At 38.6% G+C, this 25,466-nt stretch overlaps 2 protein-coding genes across 6 annotated transcripts in view; one reads left to right on the top strand and one right to left on the bottom strand.

Moving 5' to 3' along the window:
* Positions 1-7,490, top strand: part of REPS1 (RALBP1 associated Eps domain containing 1) — an 88,797-nt gene extending 81,307 nt beyond the window's left edge. For all 5 annotated transcript variants that reach the window (XM_052645476.1, XM_052645477.1, XM_052645475.1 and 2 more), the window contains 5 exons: positions 1,006-1,191; positions 2,330-2,422; positions 3,999-4,147; positions 4,876-4,981; positions 7,231-7,490. In XM_052645476.1, coding sequence (XP_052501436.1) covers positions 1,006-1,191; positions 2,330-2,422; positions 3,999-4,147; positions 4,876-4,981; positions 7,231-7,299 — 603 coding nt within the window. In that variant the 3' untranslated portion in view covers positions 7,300-7,490. The remainder of the gene's footprint in view (positions 1-1,005; positions 1,192-2,329; positions 2,423-3,998; positions 4,148-4,875; positions 4,982-7,230) is intronic.
* A 2,257-nt stretch (positions 7,491-9,747) lies between these two features.
* The window catches only part of ECT2L (epithelial cell transforming 2 like), a 64,661-nt gene continuing 48,942 nt past the window's right edge, over positions 9,748-25,466 (bottom strand). The window contains exons 14-21 of the mRNA XM_052646001.1: positions 24,054-24,268; positions 22,983-23,130; positions 20,925-20,998; positions 20,668-20,824; positions 19,986-20,051; positions 16,829-16,917; positions 11,199-11,371; positions 9,748-9,875 (exon numbers count right to left, since the gene is read on the bottom strand). Of these exons, the coding sequence (XP_052501961.1) occupies positions 9,748-9,875; positions 11,199-11,371; positions 16,829-16,917; positions 19,986-20,051; positions 20,668-20,824; positions 20,925-20,998; positions 22,983-23,130; positions 24,054-24,268 (1,050 nt within the window). The remainder of the gene's footprint in view (positions 9,876-11,198; positions 11,372-16,828; positions 16,918-19,985; positions 20,052-20,667; positions 20,825-20,924; positions 20,999-22,982; positions 23,131-24,053; positions 24,269-25,466) is intronic.

Below are 25,466 nucleotides of genomic sequence, written 5' to 3'. Positions count from 1 at the left end.
AATGTTTTAGCATAAATGTCCTAGCTAGTAACATCAGGGATCACACTGAAAAAGTCAAGTAAAATGAAGGAAGTTAGGCTTAAGCAGGGACTTGAAAGATAAAATACTATTTATTGAGGAAAAGGCATTACAACCAGAAGGAGTGGCACAAGAGGGTAAGGTAAGCCTGGCATATTCTTCAAGGAAGAGCTATTGAGTTCAGTACAACTAGAGTGATGGGAAATAAAATTGAAGAGGTGAGGAAATGACAGAGCATCTCTTATACCATACTGAGACGGTAGAGTTTTTCTTGTAGGATATGGAGAATTTTTTAAGGGTAAGCAGGGGAGAGACTTCAGATTTATTCCTTTAGCTTCCTGTGCTTCCTTTGTCACAAAACTCCTCACACTGTATTTTAATTCCTTGTTTACTTTTCTCGTATCCTGCACTAGATTATCAGCTTTGTTAAGGATGGACGTTGTTTGTTTGGTCAAAAGTAGATACTCAATAAATTTAGTTTTCAAATGGAGACTTTAGAAGAATTCATCTTGTAAAGAGTGGCGGACAAATTGAAGGAGAGTGCACTGGAGTGCTAGAGAACAGCTAGAGCACTGGTTTTCACACTTTAAAGATAACAGTCTTTTTAGAAACATAATGAAACATTTTTAAAAACAGCTTTTTAAAATAATGAACAATTATGCAGCAACCTAATTAAGAAAGAAATAGATGCAAGGGGAGAATTAGAGATTAAGGCCTGAACTTCTCTCCTTTGATGCACATTCTTGGCAATAAGAATTTTGTTAAAGTATCTTTTTATTTGGAGATTTGTTATCTTAATTTTTTAGTGTCTTGGCATTTCACTCAAGGTTTTTTAGAGCTAAATGTTACTGTAGCTCACCTTCCTGAATTTTCAGCTAATAAATCAGAGCATCCTTATAATAAATTTTCAAAGAAAAAGAAGGCTCCTCTGTGACACTAGATCAGTAAAATGATTTGCTCCTTCCTGTATCCTAAACCCTCCTGTAGGCTCCTGGTCCCGTTGTGCATCGCCCAGTGGATGCCGATGGCCTAATAACTCACACTAGTACCTCACCTCAGCAGATACCAGAGCAACCAAATTTTGCAGATTTCAGCCAATTTGAAGTATTTGCTGCATCAAATGTAAATGAAGAACAAGATGATGAAGCCGAGAAACATCCAGAGGTCTTGCCGGTCAGTTTTCAAGGGCTTCTCTAATTTTCTGCTGGGAATCTTCCAATATTGTGCTCATAAGCCAGTCTTTAAGCAGAGGAACCCCTAAAAGAGCAGATAATAGAAGGGACATCAGTGAATAAAATATCTGCTATTGCTGCTTTTAGAGGGTTTATATTCCCTAGATCAATGCTTCTCAATTTCTTACTGGCCTCAAACCACCTGCTGGTTGCATAAAATGCTTAGTAAGAATCAATATCTGGGTGAAGGGTAGATGTCACATGAAAAGATAGAACCATCTGGTTTTGGCTGAAACACTGTTCTGGGAGTTGCATTTTAATGCTAAGCATCTGATTGTGTGATTCGAAGATTTCTGTATAATAAGCTATATAGCTACACTCAGTTTGTATGAGAATAAGTCAGTTTATGGGGTTGTATCTTAATGCTAACCATTTGATTGTGTGATTTGATGAAAATTGTATGGGAGTAAGTCACATCAGTTAGACAGACTTACAGACCACAGGATTCCAGAAATTCATTTTTGCAGCCAGTGTTCTGGGGGACTGTTTGGTTCTAGCAGCAAAAACTTCTCTATGAGGGACAGGGATCCCTGTCCTCATAAGTGTAAATATGGAATTGGAGGGAACAGGGGAATTCTGAAGTTTGCTCTGATTATTCCAGTTTATACTGATCCTCTCTAATAGATTAAAAAAACTGACTTTTGACTGGCATAATTTACATAAAGAGTTCTTACAGATTTGATCCATGGAAAATTTTCTACCAGCTAGTTCTTCAAATTTTCCGCCTGGCCTAGGGCTACTAGGGAAATGGGCTGTACCTCCAGGAAGGCAGAGCGGGCCTGAGGTGGGAGTAGCGGTGTGCAGGGTGTACTTGTATGTACCCTCCCCCAACCAAAGAACTTCCCAGACGTTGTCTGCCATCCCCTCAGAGATATATTCTCTTCCCTCTCTGCCCTAACGGGGCAGATGCATGATCATTTCACAAGGTAGTCTCAAACTCCTCTCATCTTCATCTGAGCTTCTTACTGTTAGAATGAATGTTTTCTAAACATTTTGCTCTCTGATCTGTTACTTATATATTTATTCATATATGTATGTTACTTATATATAATTTGTAATAATAATATACTCATCTCTAGGTTGAAAAAGCTTCTGATCCCGCAAGTTCTCGAGTTGCCAAAACAGATAGTAAAATTGAAGAAAAGACAGCTGCTAGTGCTCCCGCCAATGTGGTATACAAAAGTCTTTTATAGTATTGATTGTTCTATACATATAAAAATTATATGATATAATTTGAAAATCTTACAAGTAAAGTTAGGGATCATCTAACCCATTTCATTGCCTTAAACTGTAATACATATAGCTTGTCTCAGAACACAGTCCACCTAGAGGCAGAGATGATAGCCTGTCATTTGTATTAATGGGTACCAGAGGTTCCCAGATTTTGTGTGGTTATTACATTGTTTCAAGTACATAAAGTAGAACTTCTTTTTTTGTCATACTCAGTTTCTGTTATTTCAGTTCTGAGTATAACAGGGAAAGATTATCAACCCTCTAAGGTTAATATTATACTCTGCTTTTTTTTAGCTGTCTTAGGAATAATTTTTTCCCAAAAATTTATTGCAAAAAATTTTAAACATACAGAAAAGTTGAAAGAATTTTATATTGTACAACAATAAAGCCACACCTTGACTGTACCATTAATATTTACTATATTTTTCTTCCAGTTTTATTGAGATATAATTGACACATAACACAGTATAAGTTAAGATGTACAACATAATTATTTGACTTACATATATAACGAAATGACTATCAGTATGTTTAGTGAATGTTCTTCATTTCATATAAATACAGAATTAAACAGAAAAATATAACATTTTTCCCTGTGTTAATATACTTGCTTTATACCTGCATCTCTCTATATATATCAGTCCTTCTTACCTGTTGTTTGCATTTCAAAGTACATTGCAGATAACAGGCCACTTTTTGAGAAAAAAATTTTGGTCACTTTTTTTGTTATCATTGAGACATCTCCAGTAGTCATTAAAACAGTGAGTGTTTCTGGAAGTATTTAAATGCTACTTTCTGGACACTTTTTTTTTTTTTTAACTGTTAGTACTTGTGTAATTTTTTTAATAGTAAATTTTATTTTGTCAGTAAATGGCAATAGATTAAAAATAGCATTTAACCAAAGGGATGGCAGTTGACTCTTGTTTTTATTTATTAACAGGTCAAATCAGGTTACAGTAAATACCAGACTGTTACATTTGATTCTGTTGAGGACAGATCTCCAATAAAATAGTCACTCATTTTTAAGAGTTATTGTATATGTTAATGAAAGATTTTTTAAAGAATTGCCTGGTTTTCTACTTCTTTATAAAGTATTCATAAAGATAATATATCTTAGGATATTTGAATAGAAAACCCTATGGTGATACTAGATGCATATTTCTGGAGACTCCCTTTTATAGTTATTGAACAGATATATATAGAGTGTGTTATGTTAAAACTGAATATTATTGCCTTGAGTCACAGAATTCGGGCCTTCAGCTTGTTATGTCACCCTGTAAAAAATTTTGTCTAATAGGTACATATACAGTTGTGATGTCACTAGGAACATTCTTCCCCATTGTAATTTAAGTTAGCTGTTGCCACAGATATATAAATTGCTTTAAAGTAGGACAAGTGACCCATAATTTTTAGCGAATGAAAGGCTTAAAGAAAGCGTATGATGTTGGCAAAGTGCTAACAAACCACAAATGTCTTCAAGAAATGCTTATTATTCATGAAATTCTTTTCTCCCAGAGCAAAGGCACAACACCTCTTGCTCCACCACCTAAACCTGTTCGAAGGAGATTAAAATCAGAAGATGAATTAAGGCCAGAAGTTGATGAACATACACAGAAGACAGGTGTCCTAGCTGCCGTTCTTGCATCACAACCTTCTATTCCTCGGTAATCAAAGCTGTTCCTAAACACGTGTAATTACTAGAAACCAAATGCACAGTAATTAGAAATATTAAGCAGAAAGGAATTATGGTCAGACTGGTCCTATAGTTGAGCACAGGTCCTCCACTGTTCCCCTTTGAGAGTTTTCTCATTTATGAGTAAGTCGAATATTCTTCCCACTTTCTCCCCCCTTCTATTATTAAGTTCAACTCAAGTTGCAAATCCTAGAGCAGACTTAAAAATTATAGTGCACAGTAACACTGATGTTTTAACTATGGTTGTTCTAGAATCAAGAATTGGCAAGCTGGGGCTCATGGGCCAAAGTCAACCCATGGCCAGTTTTTATAAGGGCTTTTACATTTTTGTTTAAAAAGAGAAAAAGAAAAGATTAAAAAAAAAAAAACAATATTCAGCGGAAATGGTATGGTCTGCAAAGCTTAAAATATTTGCTATCGGACCATTTATAGAAAAAGTTTGCTTATACCTGCTCTGCGCTGACTTAAACTCAGGTGATTCTACAGAAGAGTCACTAAATCAATAACTACAGTAATTAAGCCTGTGAAGCTTAGTAGTTTTTGGTTGAGCTTTAAAACTGATCAAGCAAGGTTGAGCTGTGCTAGCAGGGCAAAGATGCTCCCTCAGCATTCTGGGATTAGCCATAAATCACAGGGAAGAATGGAGCAAATTTAATAATCAGAATGAAGGTCAAGTTTTTGCTCTCTTTATCTTCTCAGGTCTATTGGGAAAGATAAGAAAGCTATTCAGGCATCAATTAGACGCAATAAGGAAACCAACACAGTTTTGGCCAGATTGAATAGTGAATTGCAGCAACAGTTAAAGGTAATGTAGTTTCTGAATCTTTATTTGGAAAGTTCCATGGACTCAGAGCCTCTTAGTGTTGAACTAGACTTGGAGGTGATCCAGCAGTTCTTATGCTAGTATGAAACTTTTCCAAGTAGCAGAAGTGTGGATCTAAAATGTTTTATATGCCTTGAATCTTTTAATATTAAAAAGAAGTTCCTGTACTAATTTCTTGTATGGTTGCCTTATCCTACATGTATGTAAAGCATATTCCTAAAATGTTCAGTCCTGAATATTCATTGGAAGGACTGATGCTGAAGCTGAAACTCCAATACTTTGGCCACCTGATGCGAAGAACTGACTCATTTGAAAAGACCCTGATGCTGGGAAAGATTTAAGGCAGGAGGAGAAGGGGAAAACAGAGGACCAGATGGTTGGATGGCGTCACCGACTCAATGGACATGAATTTGAGTAAACTCTGGTAGCTGGCGATTGACAGGGAGGCCTGGCGTGCTGCAGTCTATAGGGTTGCAGAGTCGGACATGACTGGGCTACTGAACTGAACTGAAAATGTTCATTAACTTTCATAATGAAATCCAAGAGTAGAAATGTGACCTCAGCTACCTCCAGGATGATATATATGTGGCTATCTACACACTAATTCTACAGTGATTCGAGTATTGTAAATTTATCCTTTTATCAAAACAACTCAGATTCTATGAAAGTGACAGGTCTAAAGAAGAGGGATGGGGGCAATTTAGATCATCTCTAAAACAGAAAAGACAGACCTTAAATAGAAATGATGTTCAGGGCCAGTGTGTACTTCTGTCATCTGTACTTGAGAGGATGAGTTTGTTTTCTTGCTTACTACTAACCATGATTTTTTTTTTAATCCCTGTACATAAAAACTAACAAGCAGAATCATGTATGATTCATCAACATTATTAGGCATTCACATCTTATAAACCAGTGGTTCTCAAACCTTAATTGTATACACTTAGGAAGGGGTCCCATGTTAAAATGAAAATTTTGATTCATGTCCAGTATGGAGAGGGACCTGAGAGTTCTGCAATTTTTCCAGGTGAAGGAGATGCTCCTGGACAGTTGACTCCACTTTGAGTAGCAAGGTTGTAAACCATAAAGATGAGGAAGAGTCCATGGAAATGTAAAATAAATACAGAGTTAGTTGAGTCCCATAATATTCTGTTCATATTCCTTTTCTAGCATTTATCACGTTGTCCATATCTATGGCACAATTGTGTCTCTGTCCTACTAACCTGAACTCACTGAGGCTAAGTCGTAATCATTCCCGTTTACAGTGACCATGTAACAGATTGTTCAAACCAAAGTACTTTTAAGAGAAAAGGATTTGTTAATATATAGGCCAGGAAATCAGAGATAAACTGAGATTGTCCTGGATAGATTTATAACCATCTTGTCTCTGTCCTCAAAACTTCACACATGTTGGACATTTGATTAATGTATGTTAAAGGAATATTCTTATATAACTCTTTGATCAAAGAAGGTATTCATAGCTGTTCTATGACTTGTGAATTTAGTCGATTGTAAAGGAGAATGTAAAACTAAATGACAAGCTTGCTAGTAGCATACCTTGAGGTGAAAGTTTTGTTAATGCATGTTTTTCTGAAGAACTACGAAAAACCATAGAAACATGTATACAGAAGCTGTTTTTAAAAATCACTGTCTCATTATCCTCTGAGAAAGTATGGTACCAAATAGGAGGAGGTCATTCTGGTTAAAACATGATACTGTCAGTGTGATAGAGAAAAAAAAAGGATATGACTGCATAAGAAGTTGGTGACTGTCTGAAAAGACTGCCCCAAATCGACAGTCATTAGAAATTCTGATTATAAAATACATTTATTCATTGTGAAACTGAAGCTCAAAATGAGGTGCAGGAGTTGTTATGACCAGAGGTAATCACCAGGGGAAATAATCTTTGTTAACCAGCTCATCTGCAGTTACTGCAAGGGGTGGGCTTTGTGCAAAATTCATGCATTAATAGCCACCATCTGCAAATACTGGCTTTTCTAATAAAGAAGGAAAAAACATTCGATTACCTTGATTTCAAGTAATGAGAAAAAAAGATTTTAATTAAGATTGTTTTTGAATGTAAGCGCCTATAAAGAAACTGTGTTTCTAAAAGGAACAGCTGTCCCTTCATCTTCTTAAGGAACGTAAATTGTTTTATTGATGCAGAGCTGCTGTTAGATGTGCCTTCATTTTTGTATATGTTGAAATGTAACTTATCTTTCCATTTTTTTCAGGATGTTCTTGAGGAGAGAATTTCCCTGGAAGTTCAACTGGAACAGCTTCGACCATTCTCTCACCTATAAGCCAATTGCCGTTAACTGTGAACATACCCATTTTTAAGCGGTTTTGGGTTCAACGCCAGTTTGGAGACCCAGACATTCAGCTCACTGCTTAATTCAACATTAAATTTTATGATTCTGTTTTGCCCTATATGTTCACCATTGTATTTAAGTATCTTTTATTTTTTAATTTCAACAATAAAAGGGTCAGGATGACTTTTTCTGGAGGCTGTATTATGTTTGTTGGCGCAGCCCCCCTCCCCCCTTGTTATCCCATAACTTTGGTGCATTATACTTACGTGGCCAAAACCTCATACTGCTTGGATATACAGAATGAGCTTCTCATTTAACACCTTAAGCACAAACTCAGAAATATTTTCAAAAGGAGACAAAATTAAATAAACTGTCAATTTGTCTTTTAGGCTTAATACTTAAAGAATCCAAAAATCTTTAAAATGCATTTCCTATTTGATTTTTAATTTGAAAGAACTGTATTGGATAAGGCATACTTTAACCATAAGCTCTGCTCTAATCAACATTCTTCAAGAGTCTCATGGCACCTTCAGGCTTTTTCACATCAGCTTAGGGGGCAGATTTTATGTTTTCCTTACGAAAATTTGATCAGTATCACCTGTGACTTAAACTTTGTTGTGTGTGAGATTTTAATTCCTCAGCAGTCCTGAAAAACTAGGAAATAACTGAAGATAGGCGTTTTTAAATCGTCTGCTAGAAGCAAAGGGAAAGTGTTGACACCGCAAGCCGCAAAAGTACTGTCCAGTTGCAGACGTCACTTTTTGCACGATTTATGCAGTAAACTCGCAATTATAAGCTTATGCTCATCAGTCTCTAGAAGTGTTTTCAAGTAACATGTTCTAGAACTTCTGAAGATCTTAATTATTCACTATTATAATAAATGAAAATTCCTTAAGATTCCTAGTTATCTTTAGCTCTCTTGTTACTCATTCTTTTGCCATGTTCTTGTTGTTTAGTCCCTCAGTCATGTCCAGCTATTTGCGACCCCATGGACTGTAGCCTGTCAGGCCCCTCTGTCCACGAGACTCTCCAGGCAAGAATACTAGAGTGGGTTACTATTTCCACTCCATTCTTTTGCTATAGAGAGAGACTTTTCCTATTAACAGAGAGTTTCTAAGGTATGTCCTATTCAGGATAATGTAGTGTCTTGGGATTTGTTTTGTATTATATGGTATTTCCATTTTGATCACATTTGTGAATTTACATTTATTGCTGACTAACAGCAGACATTCCTTTAATGTTTTATTCTGTCTGACAGATGTTAAGCTGCATGGTTTTATCATAATCAGAAGTGTGATTTTACACTAATTAAAAACATTTTAACTTTTGTACACTTTTTAACAAGAATTTAAATTTTTAAGAATTAGAAGGTATTTGTATTTTTGTTGTAGAAAAAAAGAAAATGTTTAAAATAGCCTACTTCACAATCCTAGACTGTACTAGTAGATTTCATTTCCTTAAAGGAGAATTTGAAGCAAAGAGGAAACTGACAGCCAAAAGCTTCCAAGATTAATACAGTGTTATCTACCATTAACTGAGTAAAAATATTACTACTGCATATATCAGCTAAAGTTTCAAAGTGGCTAACCAGGTGATAGCTTCAGTTTATTAAATAATTAAATGAAAGATTTAAGGGCCCAGACAACTACTCAATACCTGTTTTTATTTTTTTCTGTTTTAAATAGAATTGTCTTAATTTCTTCAGTTTTTACTCAGCTAAATTCCATTACAGGCATGTTTTGTTTTTGTTTTTTAGAACGTACCCCCTCACCCTCTACCAAACAGCCTTCTAATTTAGCAGTGTAACAAATTTTTAAACCATTTAATTTGGACGGTCTAAGAATTTAATTTTGTAACAAAAGAACACTTAAGAATTACAGAAAATTTTAGTGCTTTATAGTGGTATGTTTTTCATGCTCTGTAGAAATACATTCATATTTTGGATATATGGGACCAGTTTTTTAGTAAAGTACTGTTTAGATTTCCATATTTTTAAAATCCATAACTATTTCATGGAAATGTTAAAAGATGTTGATAAATCACCAACAGATTAAGACATTTCTCTAGACTGATCATTTAAGAAATACTTTTCATTATGACTTTATTTTTCATTAGATCAGAAAACAGATCTTTAAATACTCAATATCCTTATTCAGTCTTAGGTTTTGTCAGTCATATTAAATAATACTGTCCATGAAAAACAACTATCAAAAGAAGTGGTTCAAATTTTTATATTCAAATTTTTCTTAACCATTTCACCTAATTGAGCATAGATGATAAAGTTTAAACGTTAGGAGGAACTTTATGTATCCCCCTAGTTCATCCACCGATCATCCATGATGAACCATTACTCTGCTTCTTACTGGATCTTCTGGAACAGAAAACAACATGCTGTCTTTGTCAGGGCAGATTGGCACCCCTGGTGTTTGAAGTCCAGACTCACTTTTCCATACTACTTTTGATGGCGTTTTGGAGTACAGACAACCATAGAAATTTATCATCCTCAACTTCTGTTGCACAAATCCATTCATGTTTTGGACCTTGAAGAATAAATGCATTCTTGATAACTGTAAAAATATTGGAAGTACATAAATTAATTTGTGTAGGTAACAGTCAAAAGGAAAAAATGTTTTACAATTCAAGAGTTGATCAAGTCATCTTGAAGACTTTTTGAAAATTAAAGTTTCAAACACAAATCCAGTTTAGAATTACTGAATAATTCAAATATAGTCTAAAATAAACGTCTTTATAATTGTTTAATGATAATTAGCAATTATTTTTAAAGTAATAGATGATATGATATTCTTTAATTTCAGAAGGAACTGGAACTGGTAAAGGTCTTTACAAGAATTACTGTAGATAAGAGATGCTGAGAGCTGGACCTTGGCCACCCTGGTATGAGCACCAGGACAGAATGAAGCCAGTGACGACTTAGCTGAATGCCCACTTTTAGCTTACATTATGGTGTTCTGACATAGAGCACAGCTGATTAAGGGGAGATGGAAGGAGAAATGTCATGCACATTATGGATAACCCTTCTTACCTGAGTTTGAAAATATTTATTTCTCAATAGGTGAAAATATTTATTCTCACATTTATTGTTCAATTTTTCTCAGATTTTAAATGAAGCCAGAGCTAATGGAAAGCAGCTCTTTTTAGATTAGTTCCTTCTCTTGAGATCTTGGTTCTAGCTTTACCCATAAGTCCTACCTTCACGTGCAGTGAAAAATATTGGAACAAAATGTGTTATATTCAGATCGTCTGGCCTAACAGAAATATAGGAAAAGAGATACAAATCTTTTTTAAGATTGGGAAGTAGAGTGTAAGATAAAAACTAAAAGGTACAGTAGGTTTAAGTAGGATTTCATTTTGTAACTGATTATTTCTTTTGAGATTATTATGAATTAAATGTTTTGTTACTAAACATCATTTGCAAATACATCCTTTAGAGAACTCGTAAATGCAAATTTACAGAAGAATACAGTCAAATCTGCAATAATCATTTAGTCCTAGATTATAATGGAAAAGTAATAGATAAAAATTGTAAGATCTACAAGCAATAGAAGTTAAAATAGTGGTTAACCACTTAAAATAATGGTTAAGAACTCCAGCTTCCCTGGCAATGATACAGGGTTATGTCTCCCTTTGTGACTTTGGAAAGCTGTTTTCCTAATGTGTAGGGTATGTGTCTGACGATGCCAGCATTCCTTTCTTTTGCTATTTCAAAGGTAGAGAAAAGTTTACATTAATGAGATTCTAAAAATACTTGGGAAATTATTTGCAAATGCAAATTCCAGTTCTCTTCCTGCTTTTCTATTTTAATAGCTAATGAGTTTTATATAATACAGCTTCTTAAAGGTGTGATCTCTTCAGAGGAAGAGAATACATACATTTGGAATCTGGTATGTCTTCTATGATTAACCTATGAAGTGCCACTGATGCAATGAATTGGTAGGTTGACTTTGAAGTCCTTTCAAATGGAGTATGAGATGTACCCCGACTAGAAACGAGCAGTGCATCATTGAAGAGGAAAAGACTGAGATCACAGGTATGTTCATAGAGCCTGGTTTAAAAAAGAGAAAGTTTAGTTTTACATATGCATATATACGTGCTTTAGCAGTTACACACTTCAGCATCTTTGCATTGATAAGCTCATCATCAAGAGTTTTTCCCCACCTCAGACCTTTGGACTGAATTTTCTCAGTATATTTTTCTCCTGGTGTGAATAGTCCCTCTGTTTGTCAGACCAGTCGTGTGGGTGGGCCTCAGGGTTCCTGGTGGAATGATTTGAGCTTATACATTGGACAGTATCCAATCAATGTAGACAAAAATGAACACTGAATTTTCCCAGTGTTATAACACGTCAGGTTAAAGCCTTATTGATATTTTGTGTTTGATGTACTTAGACAATCTGCGGGGAATGTTTTCATTTAGTTTAGTTTCATCTTTAAGGGTAACAGGTTGGGTTAGAGAGAAGCACAAGAATCAGTAAGGTGTGCGGTGTCTTAAGTAGAAAGCAGGCAAAAGAAAAGCATTTACTAAGTAGGAAATAGAGAATTTTCCAATATCAGTTGGAGAGAAATTGATGAAAAGTTGGATTTAAGTAGCTCTTCAATTCTACTGAGGTTGCTACCATGGTCAATGGTAGGCATTTTTTGGTCCCCAACCTCCATCTAGTATTCTCTGTGGTTTTGCTGATGGAGCCAGATCACAGTGTTTAGCAGATTTCACTGTGCTCTGGTGTGGGTTATCAAATGATGTACGAGGGAGGAACTTGGGAAAGCCTCACCCCATGCCCTCAATCTCTGTCCAGCGCCAGGAATGGCCAAGTGCAGCAAGCTCGTTACTTTGTTGGAGGATAGCCCCGCCAAAATGTTTTTCTCCTAGAAGCATCAAGAAGCCCTCAGGAAGTTCCTCTAAGCAAGCAACTCAGTTGACTGGTTTATTCAGAGGAATTCTTAGTTTTTATCTTCATCATCTGTGTTTGATTTTTAAATTGTTGAGTTAGATCCAGATAAAGTCATACAGAAGTGATGCAGTTACATCAGCATATACTGACAGTTGTTTTCGTGTACTGCTCTTTTTCACTTTTTGTTTGGCTCACTCCTCCCTCCACTTATGTTACCCAAGTTACCAAACAGTATATAATCTTTCCTTTTTTTTTTTTTAACCCATTCAAGTAGTCACATATGTACCTACGTATGCATCTATTTACAGGTAGTTTGTTTTAAGTATTATTCCAGGCTCTTTTCTTGCTTTTCTCAGCAATAGAAATCACTTCAAGTTCTTTTTAATGACCAAATAATAGCATGGGTGGACCATCATTTTTCTAACTCTTCCCTCACTTAGTGGGCATTTCTTTGTTTGCAGGCTCAGGTCTCTTTCTTCCTTCTTCCCTCCCTCGTTTCCTTTGTTTTTTCTTTATTGCCACTGTGAGCAATGTTTGAAAAAACGAGTTCCTTACATATAAACAGACTCCTTACATGCACTGATATTTCTGTCAGATAATCCAAGAGTAGGATTGATTGACCAAATGGTATGTATATTTTTAACCAAAGACTGACAGGTTGTTGCCCATAAAAGCTACTATAATTCACATTTAGAATCCACTCTATTATAATGGCTCTGACTTGTACAAACTTTACTGTGCATCTGAATTACCCAGAGATTTTCGCTGAAATGAAAATTCAGTAGAGCTAGACTAGCCGGAGATTTTGTGTTTCTAGCAGCTCCCTGGTGATGCTGATTCACCAACCACACTTGAGAGTATTGAGGCACTTAAGTCGTGCATTAATTACAGCTGTGCCCATGCTGCTGCTGCTGCTGCTGCTGAGTCGCTTCAGTCGTGTCCGACTGTGTGACCCCATAGACAGCAGCCCCCCAGGCTCCGCCGTCCCTAGGATTCTCCAGGCAAGAACACTGGAGTGGGTTGCCATTCCCTTCAGTGCATGCAAGTGAAAAGTGAAAGTGAAGTCGCTCAGTCGTGTCTGACTTCGCGACCCACCAGGCTCCTCTGCCCATGGGATTTTCCAGGCTAGAGTACTGGAGTGGGGTGCCATTGCCTTCTCCTGTGCCCATGAGGTGGGCAAAAAACTAGATTGGGAGAGGGAGTGGTTTAAACATTTTTAAGGAGTGCTTTGCTTCAGGTTCAGTTCTTGGGAGAGTGTTGGGGGTACAGGTCATGTTAGGTGTGTGGAGAGAGAGAAATGCAGTGGTCATCCAACCACTGGAGCCACCTTCCTTTCTCAAACATTTCCTTCCCATATCTGTGGTTATGATTTAGGCTGGAAGGAGTGGGGTGCTTCATATTTACTGACAGGTTGCAAGAAATAATGTTCCAGATTAAGTTGATAGGTTATTCTGAGAATAGGGAACAAATAGAAGTAGGGATGAGGGAAAGGGGAAGCAAGAAAGGGGGTGCATTTAGATCGGTAAGTGGTGAGCTGTATGTGCTGAGTGGCCACGTTAGGCAAAAGAATTCCACCCATGTTTGTGACACTTCTTTGGCAATATTTGTACTCTTATTACTGATAAGAATCATATCATTTGAGAAAAATGTTTAAAAGCTGTAATAAAACTTTGCCTTTCTATCTGAATGGCCAGGGAATGTGCCTACCAGGGTGCTTTGAAGATGTAGCTTTGAAAGGAGTGTTTGCTTTGGTAAACAGATGTTTGGATTTCCCTTTGGAAGGGATAGCATTGAAAGTAAGTTAAATAAAGGCGAATTCTAACGGCATGACCCAATTGGGCTGGGTGGGTGGATGGCCCAGAGGAGAGAAGGAGCAGGCACGTTTATTGAACTTGGAGTTGAGGCCACTTGTAACCTGAGGACATGAGCAGGGAAAGATAAATGCACAAAGAGGTTTTTATTATTTTAATCTGATTATGAAAGTGATATTTAAAATACATATAAATGAATTTTACCTAGGAAAAAGCTTTCCCAAAGCCATTTATACTCACCAAGAGCTTCAACAAGTTTCATCCAAAGACAAAAAACAGCAGAACCCTTTTTAAAAAACCTTTATTCTTCTACATATGTAAAAACAAATAATTTTGCCTTTCACATTGACATAATGGAACAACTGAAATGGAAACTCTGGATCCTACTCAACTTTCAGAAAACTGCTGCTGCTCAGATTCAGAAGAACCAACTCCAACTCCACGGGTAGAATGTTTTCCTTGAACCTGGACAGGATTTCTTTGCTTTTTCACAAATAGACTCAATGACTCCGCCAAACATAGTTTAAATTCTTAACACCATTCTAGAAGTGTTTTGTCATTATTTAATCACTATCAATACGTTAGCCAGACCAAGAAACAAAGTACCCAACTTCCATAAATACATAAAACTTTAAAAGTAATTTTCAGAGCATAAACTTTGGCATGAACAGATAACAGTACGTCATTGGTTCTGTGAGCTAAGTGTTAGTCACTCAGTCGTGTCCGACTGCAACGCCATGGACTGTAGCCTGCCAGGCTCCTCTGTCCATGGGATTTTCCAGGCAGGAATACTGGAGTGGGTAGCCATTCCATTCTCCAGGGGATCTTCCCAACCCAGGGATTAAATCTGGGTCTCCAGCATTGCAAGCAGATTCTTTACTGTCTGAGTCACGAGGGAAGTCATGTGAGCTGACCTGAGTCAAAACTGTTTATCACCTTGTCCTCATCATCCACATTCTGACTAGTGGATCATAGTGGCTTTTGGCAGCGGCCAGGATAAAAGTCAATTCAGAGCCAGAGTCCTGTATCCCTGAGGAGTCTGCATATTTCTCTTCCCCCAGTGCTGTTTCCTGGTCAATGACTTCCTTACCCTTTGGGTAAGCTAAAAGTAAAGTGAACAATATACATACTCTGTAGTTTAGTAATGTTTGTCCTCAAGAGGACTCAGGATCTGAGCAGTGGATGGCCCTGTTTGGTGATCTAAAGCCGTGCCTCTGTTCACCGGTCTTAGAGGCTCCACTTTTGCACTTGGCAACACCCCATTAGAAGGAGAACAAAAGTAAACAAAAATGCTTTAAAAATCAGCATGTTTAAAGTCACACATGAAAATGTCAAAGTTCTAAGGTACATAAAAGCTTAATCCAAAACTATGTGGGTTATATCTACAGAGGGACAAATGCCTCCAGGTTTCCGAGCTCTAAAATTACTCTCCCCAGAACAAATTCTGTCAGTCAGAAACATGGACTTAGATAAAGAAAGATAAAGGAAGAGTGTCTGAGAATGAATATGTGAAGGTAAAATTAATAATAAAAAACTGGAATAATCCGTAGCATGTGTCCTACTACACTGACGTGTTTAGAATTGCTGACTTGATATCTAGTTTCCTTCTCTTGTTGTAGCTCATTTCTATTGTTCCTGACCAAAAACACCAAAATGAGAAAACAAAAACACGGTGACAGTGAGAAAAGTGACAGTTGTGTGATTTGATTTTCATTTAAGGGACTGGTTAAATCGAGGTGAAGGGACTGGTTTATTCCAACCTCTCCTCCACCCCAAATCCTGCCCTGGCCTTTGGAAAACATTCAGTGAAATATTCACTGAAATAACAGGCAATCTGATTTTCATTTCTTTTATTGGAATTAATTCCTCTGCATTTTGTTGCTCTTTGTGGAGCTACCATCCTTGCCATAAGTACTGAAAACATAGATTGGCAAATAGTTTTCTAAAGCAAGAATTTAAAAACGATGGCCCCACTCCTTGCTTTTTGTAAATAAAGTTTTATTGGAACACAGCTATACATGTATTGTTTATGAAGATCATATTAATCATCATGTATTGTATTTATGTAGCTGCTTTTGTGCTACAATGGCAAAGTTAGGTAGTTGCCACAGATATCATTTGGCAAGGAAGACCTAGAATACTTACCATCTGACCCTTTACAGAAAAAGTTGGCCCATCCTTGTTCTAAAGGAGAAAAGGAAATGTTAGCACCTTCACATCACAATAGTTTTTACACTACTGTGAGCACTGTGCCAACTAGACATGTGAGACCTCAATACAATGGTGGTCCTACAGTGAGACCTTTCGAGTGCTGACCTCAGTAACTAACTGCAGATAATTAACTGGTCTTCTCTTTCTTAGAGTTGAGCAGATCATCCATGTGATATCTCACATCAGCTCTCCTCTCAGTAGGAAAGTGACCAAACCAGAAATTCCATGTCTTGAGTTAGTGGCCCAGGCAATGACGGTTTAGTTTCTTCCATTCTATGAAGTAGCTGCCTGGAATGTGAGTAAGGTGATAAACACCTTACCTCATCTCAGAGGGGTATGTGTGTAACTTTTCAGATCAACACAAAGATTTATAGTATATTTACAATATGACAGACATTGTACTGGATTCTGGGTACAAGATAATTAAGACACACTCATAGCCATAGGCAACCCACTCCAGTATTCTTGCTTGGAGAATCCCAGAGACGGACGAGCCTGGTGGGCTGCTGTCTATGGGGTTGCATAAAGTCGGACACAACTGAAGTGACTTAGCAGCAGTAGCACAGCCATAGGATAGTTGAATATTTACCTTAAATAGAAACTTATGTCCTCATCACAGCAGTGAAGTTGGGCCACATCTTGAACCCTAATCAGATATCTGTTTGCTTCTGATAGAGTCTATGAAATAAAAAGAATTAGAAATATATATATATATATATATTTTATAAAATAAGTCTCACTACTGAATAATATCCCCAAAGATATAAGTGTTGAGTAGAACTCAGTTCAGTTGTGAAAAAAGCATTGTTTTTAAAACTAGAGGGAGTTGTCTAATTTTTAAAACTATTGAAATTATTTTTTTTATTATAAATGCTTTCCTACTACCAAAAATAAAGTGGGGATGTAGGTGAGTCAGAAGGGATCTATCAAGAAAAAGAAGTGAATGAAATGTTACAAATTAAGATTTCAGGCTCTTTTACTGACCTAGCCATGGATATGGCTAGGGGCATATAGTGATCCAGAGATATAGTTCTGTGGACTCTGTGAGTCCCAAGATTTTTCAATTTTCTGTAATCCAGTCAATCCCATTACTGTTTCCCTTTCAAAATGTACAGATCTAAATTAGGCCTAAACAACTGCATTTTGCTTCCTCAATTTGGCCAAATAAAAACACAATCGATTGATACTTTAATTCAATATAATTCACATATTAAATTCTGGCCATATGCTGAACACTAGAAGACACTAGTTCATACCCGATGGAGCTCACAATCTTGTGGATAAAGGACTGTAAGAAAGTGTGACAGGGAGATTCAGGGTATTGAGAATACCTAGGAAGGGGCAACTCAGACCTGGAGATGTCGGAGGAAACTTTTCAGGGCAGATGATACTTGAACTGGATCTTTAAAGTATGAATAGGAGTTTATCCAGTGGAGCAGAAAAAGAAGGCAATTTCTGAGAGGGAAGACCATGAGCAAAACAGAAATGTGTAAGGAGAGGCTGACATTATTAGAGAATTGTGAGTATGTCTGTGTGGTTTGATCATCTCCTTGATAGCAAGGAGAGATAAGGAAGCCTTCCTCAGCGATCAGTGCAAAGAAATCGAGGAAAACAGGAGAATGGGAAAGACTCGAGATCTCTTCAAGAAAAATTCAAGGGAACATTTCATGCAAAGATGGGCTCAATAAAGGACAGACATGTTAGGGACCTAACAGAAGCAGAAAATATTAAGAAGAGGTGGCAAGAAAACACAGAGGAACTGTACAAAAAACATCTACACAACCCAGATAATCACGATGGTGTGATCACTCACCTAAAGCCAGACATCCTGGAATGTGAAGTCAAGTGGGCCTTAGGAAGCATCACTACGAACAAAGCTAGTGGAGGTGATGGAATTCCAGTTGAGCTATTTCAAATCCTGAAAGACGATGCTGTGAAAGTGCTGCACTCAATATGCCAGCAAATTTGGAAAACTCAGCAGTGGCCACAGGACTGGAAAAGGTCTGTTTTCATTCCAATCCCAAAGAAAGGCAATGCCAAAGAATGATCAAACCACCACACAATTGCACTCATCTCACACACTAGTAAAGTAATGCTCAAAATTCTCCAAGCTAGGCTTCAGCAATATGTGAACCATGAACTTCCCAATGTTCAAGCTGGTTTTAGAAAAGGCAGATGAACCAGAGATCAAATTGCCAACATCCACTGGATCATTGAAAAAGCAAGAGAATTCCAGAAAAACATCTATTTATGCTTTATTGACGATGCCAAAGCCTTTGACTGTGTGGATCACAATAAACTGGAAAACTCTGAAAGAGGTGGGAATACCAGACCACCTGACCTGCCTCTTGAGAAAGCTGTATGCAGGTCAGGAAGCAACAGTTAGAGCTGGACATGGAACAACAGGCTGGTTCCAAATAGGAAAAGGAGTACGTCAAGGCTATATATTGTCAACCTGCTTATTTAACTTATATGCAGAGTATATCATGAGAAATGCTAGGCTGGAGGAAGCACAAGCTGGAATCAAGATTGCCAGGAGAAATATCAATAACCTCAGATACGCAGATGACACAACCCTTATGGCAGAAAGTGAAGAAGAACTAAAGAGCCTCTTGATGAAAGTAAAAGAGGACAGCGAAAAAGTTGGCTTAAATCTCAACATTCAGAAAACTAAGATCATGGCATCTGGTCCCATCACTTCATGGCAAATAGATGGGGAAACAGTGGACACAGTGGCTGGCTTCATTTTTCTAGGCTCCAAAATCACTGCAGATGGTGATTGCAGCCATGAAATTAAAAGACGCTTACTCCTTGGAAGGAAAGTTATGACCAACCTAGACAGCATATTAAAAAGCAGAGACATTACTTTGCCAACAAATGTTCGTCTAGTCAAGGCTATGGTTTTTCCAGTGGTCATGGATGGATGTGAGAGTTGGACTATAAAGAAGGCTAAGTGCTGAAGAATTGATGCTTTTGAACTGTGGTGTTGGAGAAGATTCTTGAAAGTCCCCTGGACTGCAAGGAGATAGAACCCATCCATCCTTAAGGAGATCAATCCTGGGTGTTCATTGGAGGGCCTGATGTTGAAGCTGAAACTCCAATACTTTGGCCACCTGATGCGAAGAGCTGACTCATTTGAAAAGACCCTGATGCAGGGAAAGATTGAGGGCAGGAGGAGAAGGGGACGACAGAGGATGAGATGGTTGGATGGCATCACCAACTCGATGGACATGGGTTTGGGTGCATTCTGGGAGTTGGTGATGGACAGGGAGGCCCGGTGTGCTGTGGTTCATGGGGTCTCAAAGAGTCGGACACGACTGAGTGACTGAACTGAACTGAAAGGTAGTGAGAACGAAAGTAGAATGAGTCAGATGATATTCCATAGGTAACAGATAACCAACAGAGGACTTCTAGGATTTTTACAGATGTCCTCAGTGGGCAGAATCCTGGGCCAGATATTATGTGCAGGGAGACAGAAAACAATAAAGACACGGTCCCGTTCTTCAAAGGGGGTCATGAGCTCTGTAGTACCAAGCAAGGTGCTAAGACTACAGAGAAACTGTGGGATGGGGTCAAGCCCACTTGTGCCTCTTCTCATCTAGCATCCTTGCAGATAACAAGGATGTGGAATATGAGAGCTTGGCAGCACCTGGCACACAACAGGCTCTCAACAGATGTTAGCTGAATCAGAATCTCTATGTCTCCTTTTTGAGCATGAGATGTAGCAAGTGCATTAGAATACGTACAGGGCACCCCCAGATGAGTCTCTGTATGTCTAACAGGTGATCTTTCATACTGATGTTCCGCTTCATCTAGAAAAGAAAGTGATTTTAGGCAAACTGAAATTGTGATGTTTTTATACATAAAAATAGATTAAAATATGGCACTTCATAACGTTGTGGTGTTTTCATAAACTATCATAAGAATCTCAATTTCCTGTACCCAGTGTTTTAAAACAAAGAGGCAAGTGGCAAGACTCTGTTCAAAAAGTTTTTTTCTGGGTGTACTGTGTTATTGTTTCCATTCAGCCCAGACTCCTGGGCTGTGTGCCCATCACAGTGACATGTTCAGAATGGTAGTCCTATACTCCAAGATGATCAAATCTTGCAGAGAATAATTGTGATTGCTGTACTTTCTTAGGCAGGAAAGTTGATTAATACATTAAGAAGTACTTTCAGAAACAAAGAGGTTTGCTCTTTTTAAAAAAATCTGTATAAGTGTACTTAAAGAGATATCTGAAAACATTATTTGGTTTAGAATAAAGGCTCTCAGTGCTCAGTATCACTGAATACAATGATTTAGCATTAAAAGGATGAAAAAGTTTGAAGAGAACCCCAAGAAGCTAAGGGATTTTGGAGTCTTTGAGTCTGAGTACCACAAAAGCATTATAACATTTTTAAAGGACACAGACTCTTACCAGCAACCAACCTGATCTATGTAGCCTTTGTAATTTTTGATTTGGTCAATTGCAATGGTCAAGTTTCCACGGTCAATATGTTCTGCAGGAGTGTGAAGCCTCAGAGCATAGAGAAGATGAATATATTCTTCAAACCTCCGGGATGGGTACAAAAGCAGCTCCGGAAGACTGTAGGAGGCACAGAGAAAAGGGGGCTCTGGCCCCTTTCCGAGGCCACAAAACGCCAGTCGTTGGGGTGACCTAGCTGTGCTCTCCCCTCAGGGCTTACCTCAGCATGTTGGTAACAATGGTCTTATCATGCCTCTTCAGGAAAGCTCGGAATGCTGGTATCATTTCTCTGCACTAAAAGTGAGAGTTCTATTGTCAAAATTCTGTAAAACAGTTGTGAAGTGTTGTTTCTATTCTACCAGACAAGCATAATCTGTGAAGCACTCAAAGCAAAAGGGCAACATCTACACCTAATCACAGTACCATTAATACTAGAGGTGCTTCCTGATATCCTAAGTATAGTGTATTAATTATACCATAAATTAACCCTAGTCATTGAACTTAATCGGTATAGAAAAATGGAGATCGGCCTGGCAATGGCACCCTACTCCAGCACTCTTGCCTGGAAAATCTCATGGACGGAGGAGCCTGGTGGGCCGCAGTCCATGGGGTCGCTAAGAGTCAGACACGACTGAGCAACTTCACTTTCACTTTTCACTTTCATGCATTGGAGAAGGAAATGGCAACCCACTCCAGTGTTCTTGCCTGGAGAATCCCAGGGATGGGGGAGCCTGGTGGGCTGCCGCCTACGGGGTTGCATAGAGTCGGACACGACTGAAGCAACTTAGCAGCAGCAGGCCAGGATTAGAATTCTAATTTAATTTTATCTAATTCTGTGTGACTTTGTCAAGCTTACTTAACTTCTGTGAGCCTCAGTTTACTCATGGATGTCATAGCTAACTCGGTGAGGGGCTGGGGAGGGGGCAGAAATCCTATCTATAGAGTGCCTGCCACACAGTAAGTGTTAAGTGTAGGGATTGGTGTGTAATTCTGCTGTTAAGCATGTTTTCCACAATAACATTAAGGTGATCCTTTGTACTTAAAATCTATTTTAAAATGCATTATTCATCACCATTACAGCCCCCAGGAAGTCACCGCATTTTTCTCAGATGCCAGTAATTCTAATTTCTAGAAATCAAATAGTCACTGATTTCAATAATATTAATAGCTAACATTTACTGAGTACTTACTTATATGCACCCCCATGCTAGTGAAATAGATACATCATTATCCATAACTATAAAATTGCTTGCACCAGTCTGCTATTATAACATGTGATGCCTTGCTCCAATTCTTGTCCTAAAGGTCAGTTCTGTGACACTGCTTTATTCATGCAACTTTCACATAATTGAGTTGTGCAGCAGAGCTTAAGCTCCCGGGGTGGAGCAGGAAGAAGATGACAAAGGGAGATGTCTGAGGTCAGGAAGTGTTCAGAGACCTCCCAGCCCCAGGCCTTTTCCCCAGGGCCTCAGGGCAGACAGGTGGGCAGGGCCACAGTGGACACAGGAACAGGGCAGAGGGCACCACCACATCCCAAGGTGCCCCTCCTGCTGCCCTTTTGATGCAAACTGAGGAGGGGAAAGCGCCGACTTGGTCCCCGCTTTGAATTCCCTGATCCTGCCTTTGCGTTTTGTTAGGCCCCCTTCCTCATGACCGGAAAGAGGTATCTTATTGTCATCAGAGGAGATCCCAATGAGAGCAGCAAGGGCCACAGATGAGAGCTGCACAGATGAGAGCTGCATAGTCCTGCTCAGATTACATACACATTGTCACAACAAAGACAACTGTTTAAAATGCACTTGCTGGGGAATACAAAACAAAGGAATTCCTTATTTTATCGTGAGATTTCACACATTGAGTGTCATTATTCCACACATGATTATGAATTCCTTTTCTCCATGAGAGAGCTGGACTCACCACACGGGCTGTAGAGGCAGTGTGAAAGCAGGTTCACAATTCTGCTTCTGCCTAACTGTGAACTGTGTTCCTATAACCAAGCCCCAGAGTAACTGGGGCAGGTGGGAATCTGGAAATCTGCATGAGGACTAGCTCAGTCCCACAACCAGTTCCTAGGCACTGCTGGGTCAAGCACTATGCCAGCCTGTAGTGCTCAAAACTAAGTAAATCAGTGCCCTCATCCTCAAAGAGCTCACGGTAAACCAGAGGAGGAGATCTGGAAGCCAAGGGTAGAAAGGTCTTTCCTACGAATTCTAGTCCTTCTAGTTCTCGCAAGTTCAGAAGGTCTAATAAATGCCTGGATGGTCCCTCAATCTGTTACCTTCTCAATAGTTTTTAGAACCACAGGGTAATTGTTGAAGAAATTGGTATACGTGTTCAACAGGCTTCCAAACTTGATGAATATTTCTCCCACACCGTGAGCAGGGCCCCATTCCTGTACTCTGTCTCTCAGGTCATCTAGAAACCGCCTGCAACATGAGAAAAGCATGGCTGTGAAATATTGACCGATGACAGCCTATAAACGTACAAAAAAATAAATGTGTGCTCAGTCACTTGGGGAGGGGCTTTTGTCAGATCCTTTCGCCTTGACACAGAGCTGGAAAGGGAGGAAGTAGGTTGACTTGGGGGCTGAGTCAGGATCCCACGCTGGCCTGGAGAGGCTGCCCTCACTGTTCCCTCTCCCCTTTGCTGGGGGACAGTTTGACAGTCCTCAGAAGAGGGTGCTCAACTCACTTCAATGGCTGAATGCCATCACCATCACTAAGCCCATTTCCCTTGGATCAAAGGTCATTCTTCAGCCATCACAGAATTTCAAAACTGGAAGCACACTAGTTCCTTTTATAGAATCTGGGGTCCCCGAAGCTAAGGAACTTGTTCTAAGTTATCTAAAGACTTACTGGCAGAGAAACACAAGCTCAGTTTGTCTTACTTTATTCAGTGCAAATGATCAATTTTCTCTCTCAACCCTTCCATATACATATACTGTTATTACACTAATCCCCAGCCTCTGGTTCTCTAAGCAAAGTATTCTTGTGACTTAGTCCCATTACAGCCTCCTGTTCCTTTCCCACTGATCAGCCAAACACTGATGACTATGAATAGCTCCCCTTCCCACTGTCTTTTGCATAGATAGCATAATGAATATAGAATCCCCAGGCACTGAACTCCACTCCTTGACCTACAGCTCTGAGTCCAGGCAGGGATACACCCCAGAAATCATCACTACTGTTTGCAGCCCAGTGTCGAGAATCATCTCTCTTCTGTGAGGTGATCAGGCAGTGTCCCCCAAAAGGGCAGAGAATGACTGAACTTCTGTATAACTTTTTGAAACAAGTGTGTGTTCCTCCCATACCACAATGAATATTTCAAAATATAGCTATTCAGAGTTTACCTGTTGAGACATAAGATCTGCAGAATATCAGAGAACATGATCTGGATGTTTGCAGCACTCAGGATGGCTCTGTTTGATGATAGCGCCGCTCTCAGTGGCCTCACATAAACATCTCTCACAATTTCCAGCATCTGTACATATCTTCTCTCGCTCTGTAAGAGTTCCCTGATGACTCTGGTTCGCTTTTCGGCTGAATCCAGCTGGAGTTTTCTCTCCTGTGGAAAAGCATAAAGAACTCAGAAGGAAAGTGTAATGACTCATTTCAGGCTTCCATCATCAAAAGGCCTGACAGTCAAAGGAGACAGAGAAATAAAGTACTGAGCAGTCAGGCGGTCACTCTGAGGGCACCTGTCTGATTCGTGATATGCAGGGCTGAAGGGAAACTTGATAAGGGAATATGGAGGACTCTGCTGACCACTGCTTGACCCCATCATCAAACTGTCCCTCACAATGGCCAGCCTGATGCCATAGTAGAGATGGGCCTTGGACTATTGTATCTTGACAAGGTGCAGGTTGAGAATTTACTTTTATCCATCTATCCATCCAAATAGATATCTAGTGTCATGTGCTAGGTGTTGGCTCTACAATGATGCGAAGGCAGAATTCTGCCCTTACAGAGGTGATGGTGAGAAAGCCTTTGGGTTGTGCATTGTTTTCCTATTTTTTTTCCCCAGTAGCATTTTATTGATTATCGTGTAAACAAGACTGAAATGAGCTAGACCTCTCATTATCAAATAATTCAATAGTTATTTCCTGCTGTGTATTATGAAATGCCAAAATCATGCTCTTCTTTCTGTGTTTAGGAAAAACTACTGTCTCTCCTGGGTAGTTAGGTTTCCCGATGTTCTATGCTTTCTATATATCAAAGTTCTGTTTTAGCAATCCTGAGGGAAAAGCCATGCACTGGTGTAAAGAAATCCCACACCCTGATATTGAGTGCTATGTTTATGATTGGAGAAATTAATTTTCCTTACTGGAATTAGGATTATTTCCCTTCTATTTATACTTTTGAAGTTGTAAAATTAGTATTTTTACAATAGAAAACAATCACAATATTCAAATTTTAAAAATCTAATGGCCTTGTATTTGTACCTAGGACAATTAAAACTCTTAGAACACAATTTCCTCCTTCCCCTCCAGCCCCACACTGCCTCAAATAAAATAAATAAGACAATACTAACGTTTAATGCCATGTGATGTTCACCTGAAATGTCAACTATAATTTCATGAGCTAAACTTAAAATGTGAAAATAATTTAAGAGAAGAATCAGAACACTCATTCTGTTTGAAATACTATAAACACTGTTCTTGGTTAGTTTTAATCTTTCAAACATATACCTATTGTATATAAAGCCTATTTCAGTTCAGTTCAGTCGCTCAGTCGTGTCCGACTCTTTGCGACCCCATGAATTG

The sequence above is a fragment of the Budorcas taxicolor genome, chromosome 9 (assembly GCF_023091745.1).
Source record: "Budorcas taxicolor isolate Tak-1 chromosome 9, Takin1.1, whole genome shotgun sequence".
Taxonomy (NCBI): domain Eukaryota; kingdom Metazoa; phylum Chordata; class Mammalia; order Artiodactyla; family Bovidae; genus Budorcas; species Budorcas taxicolor.
This window is presented reverse-complemented; position numbering and strand designations above follow the sequence as displayed.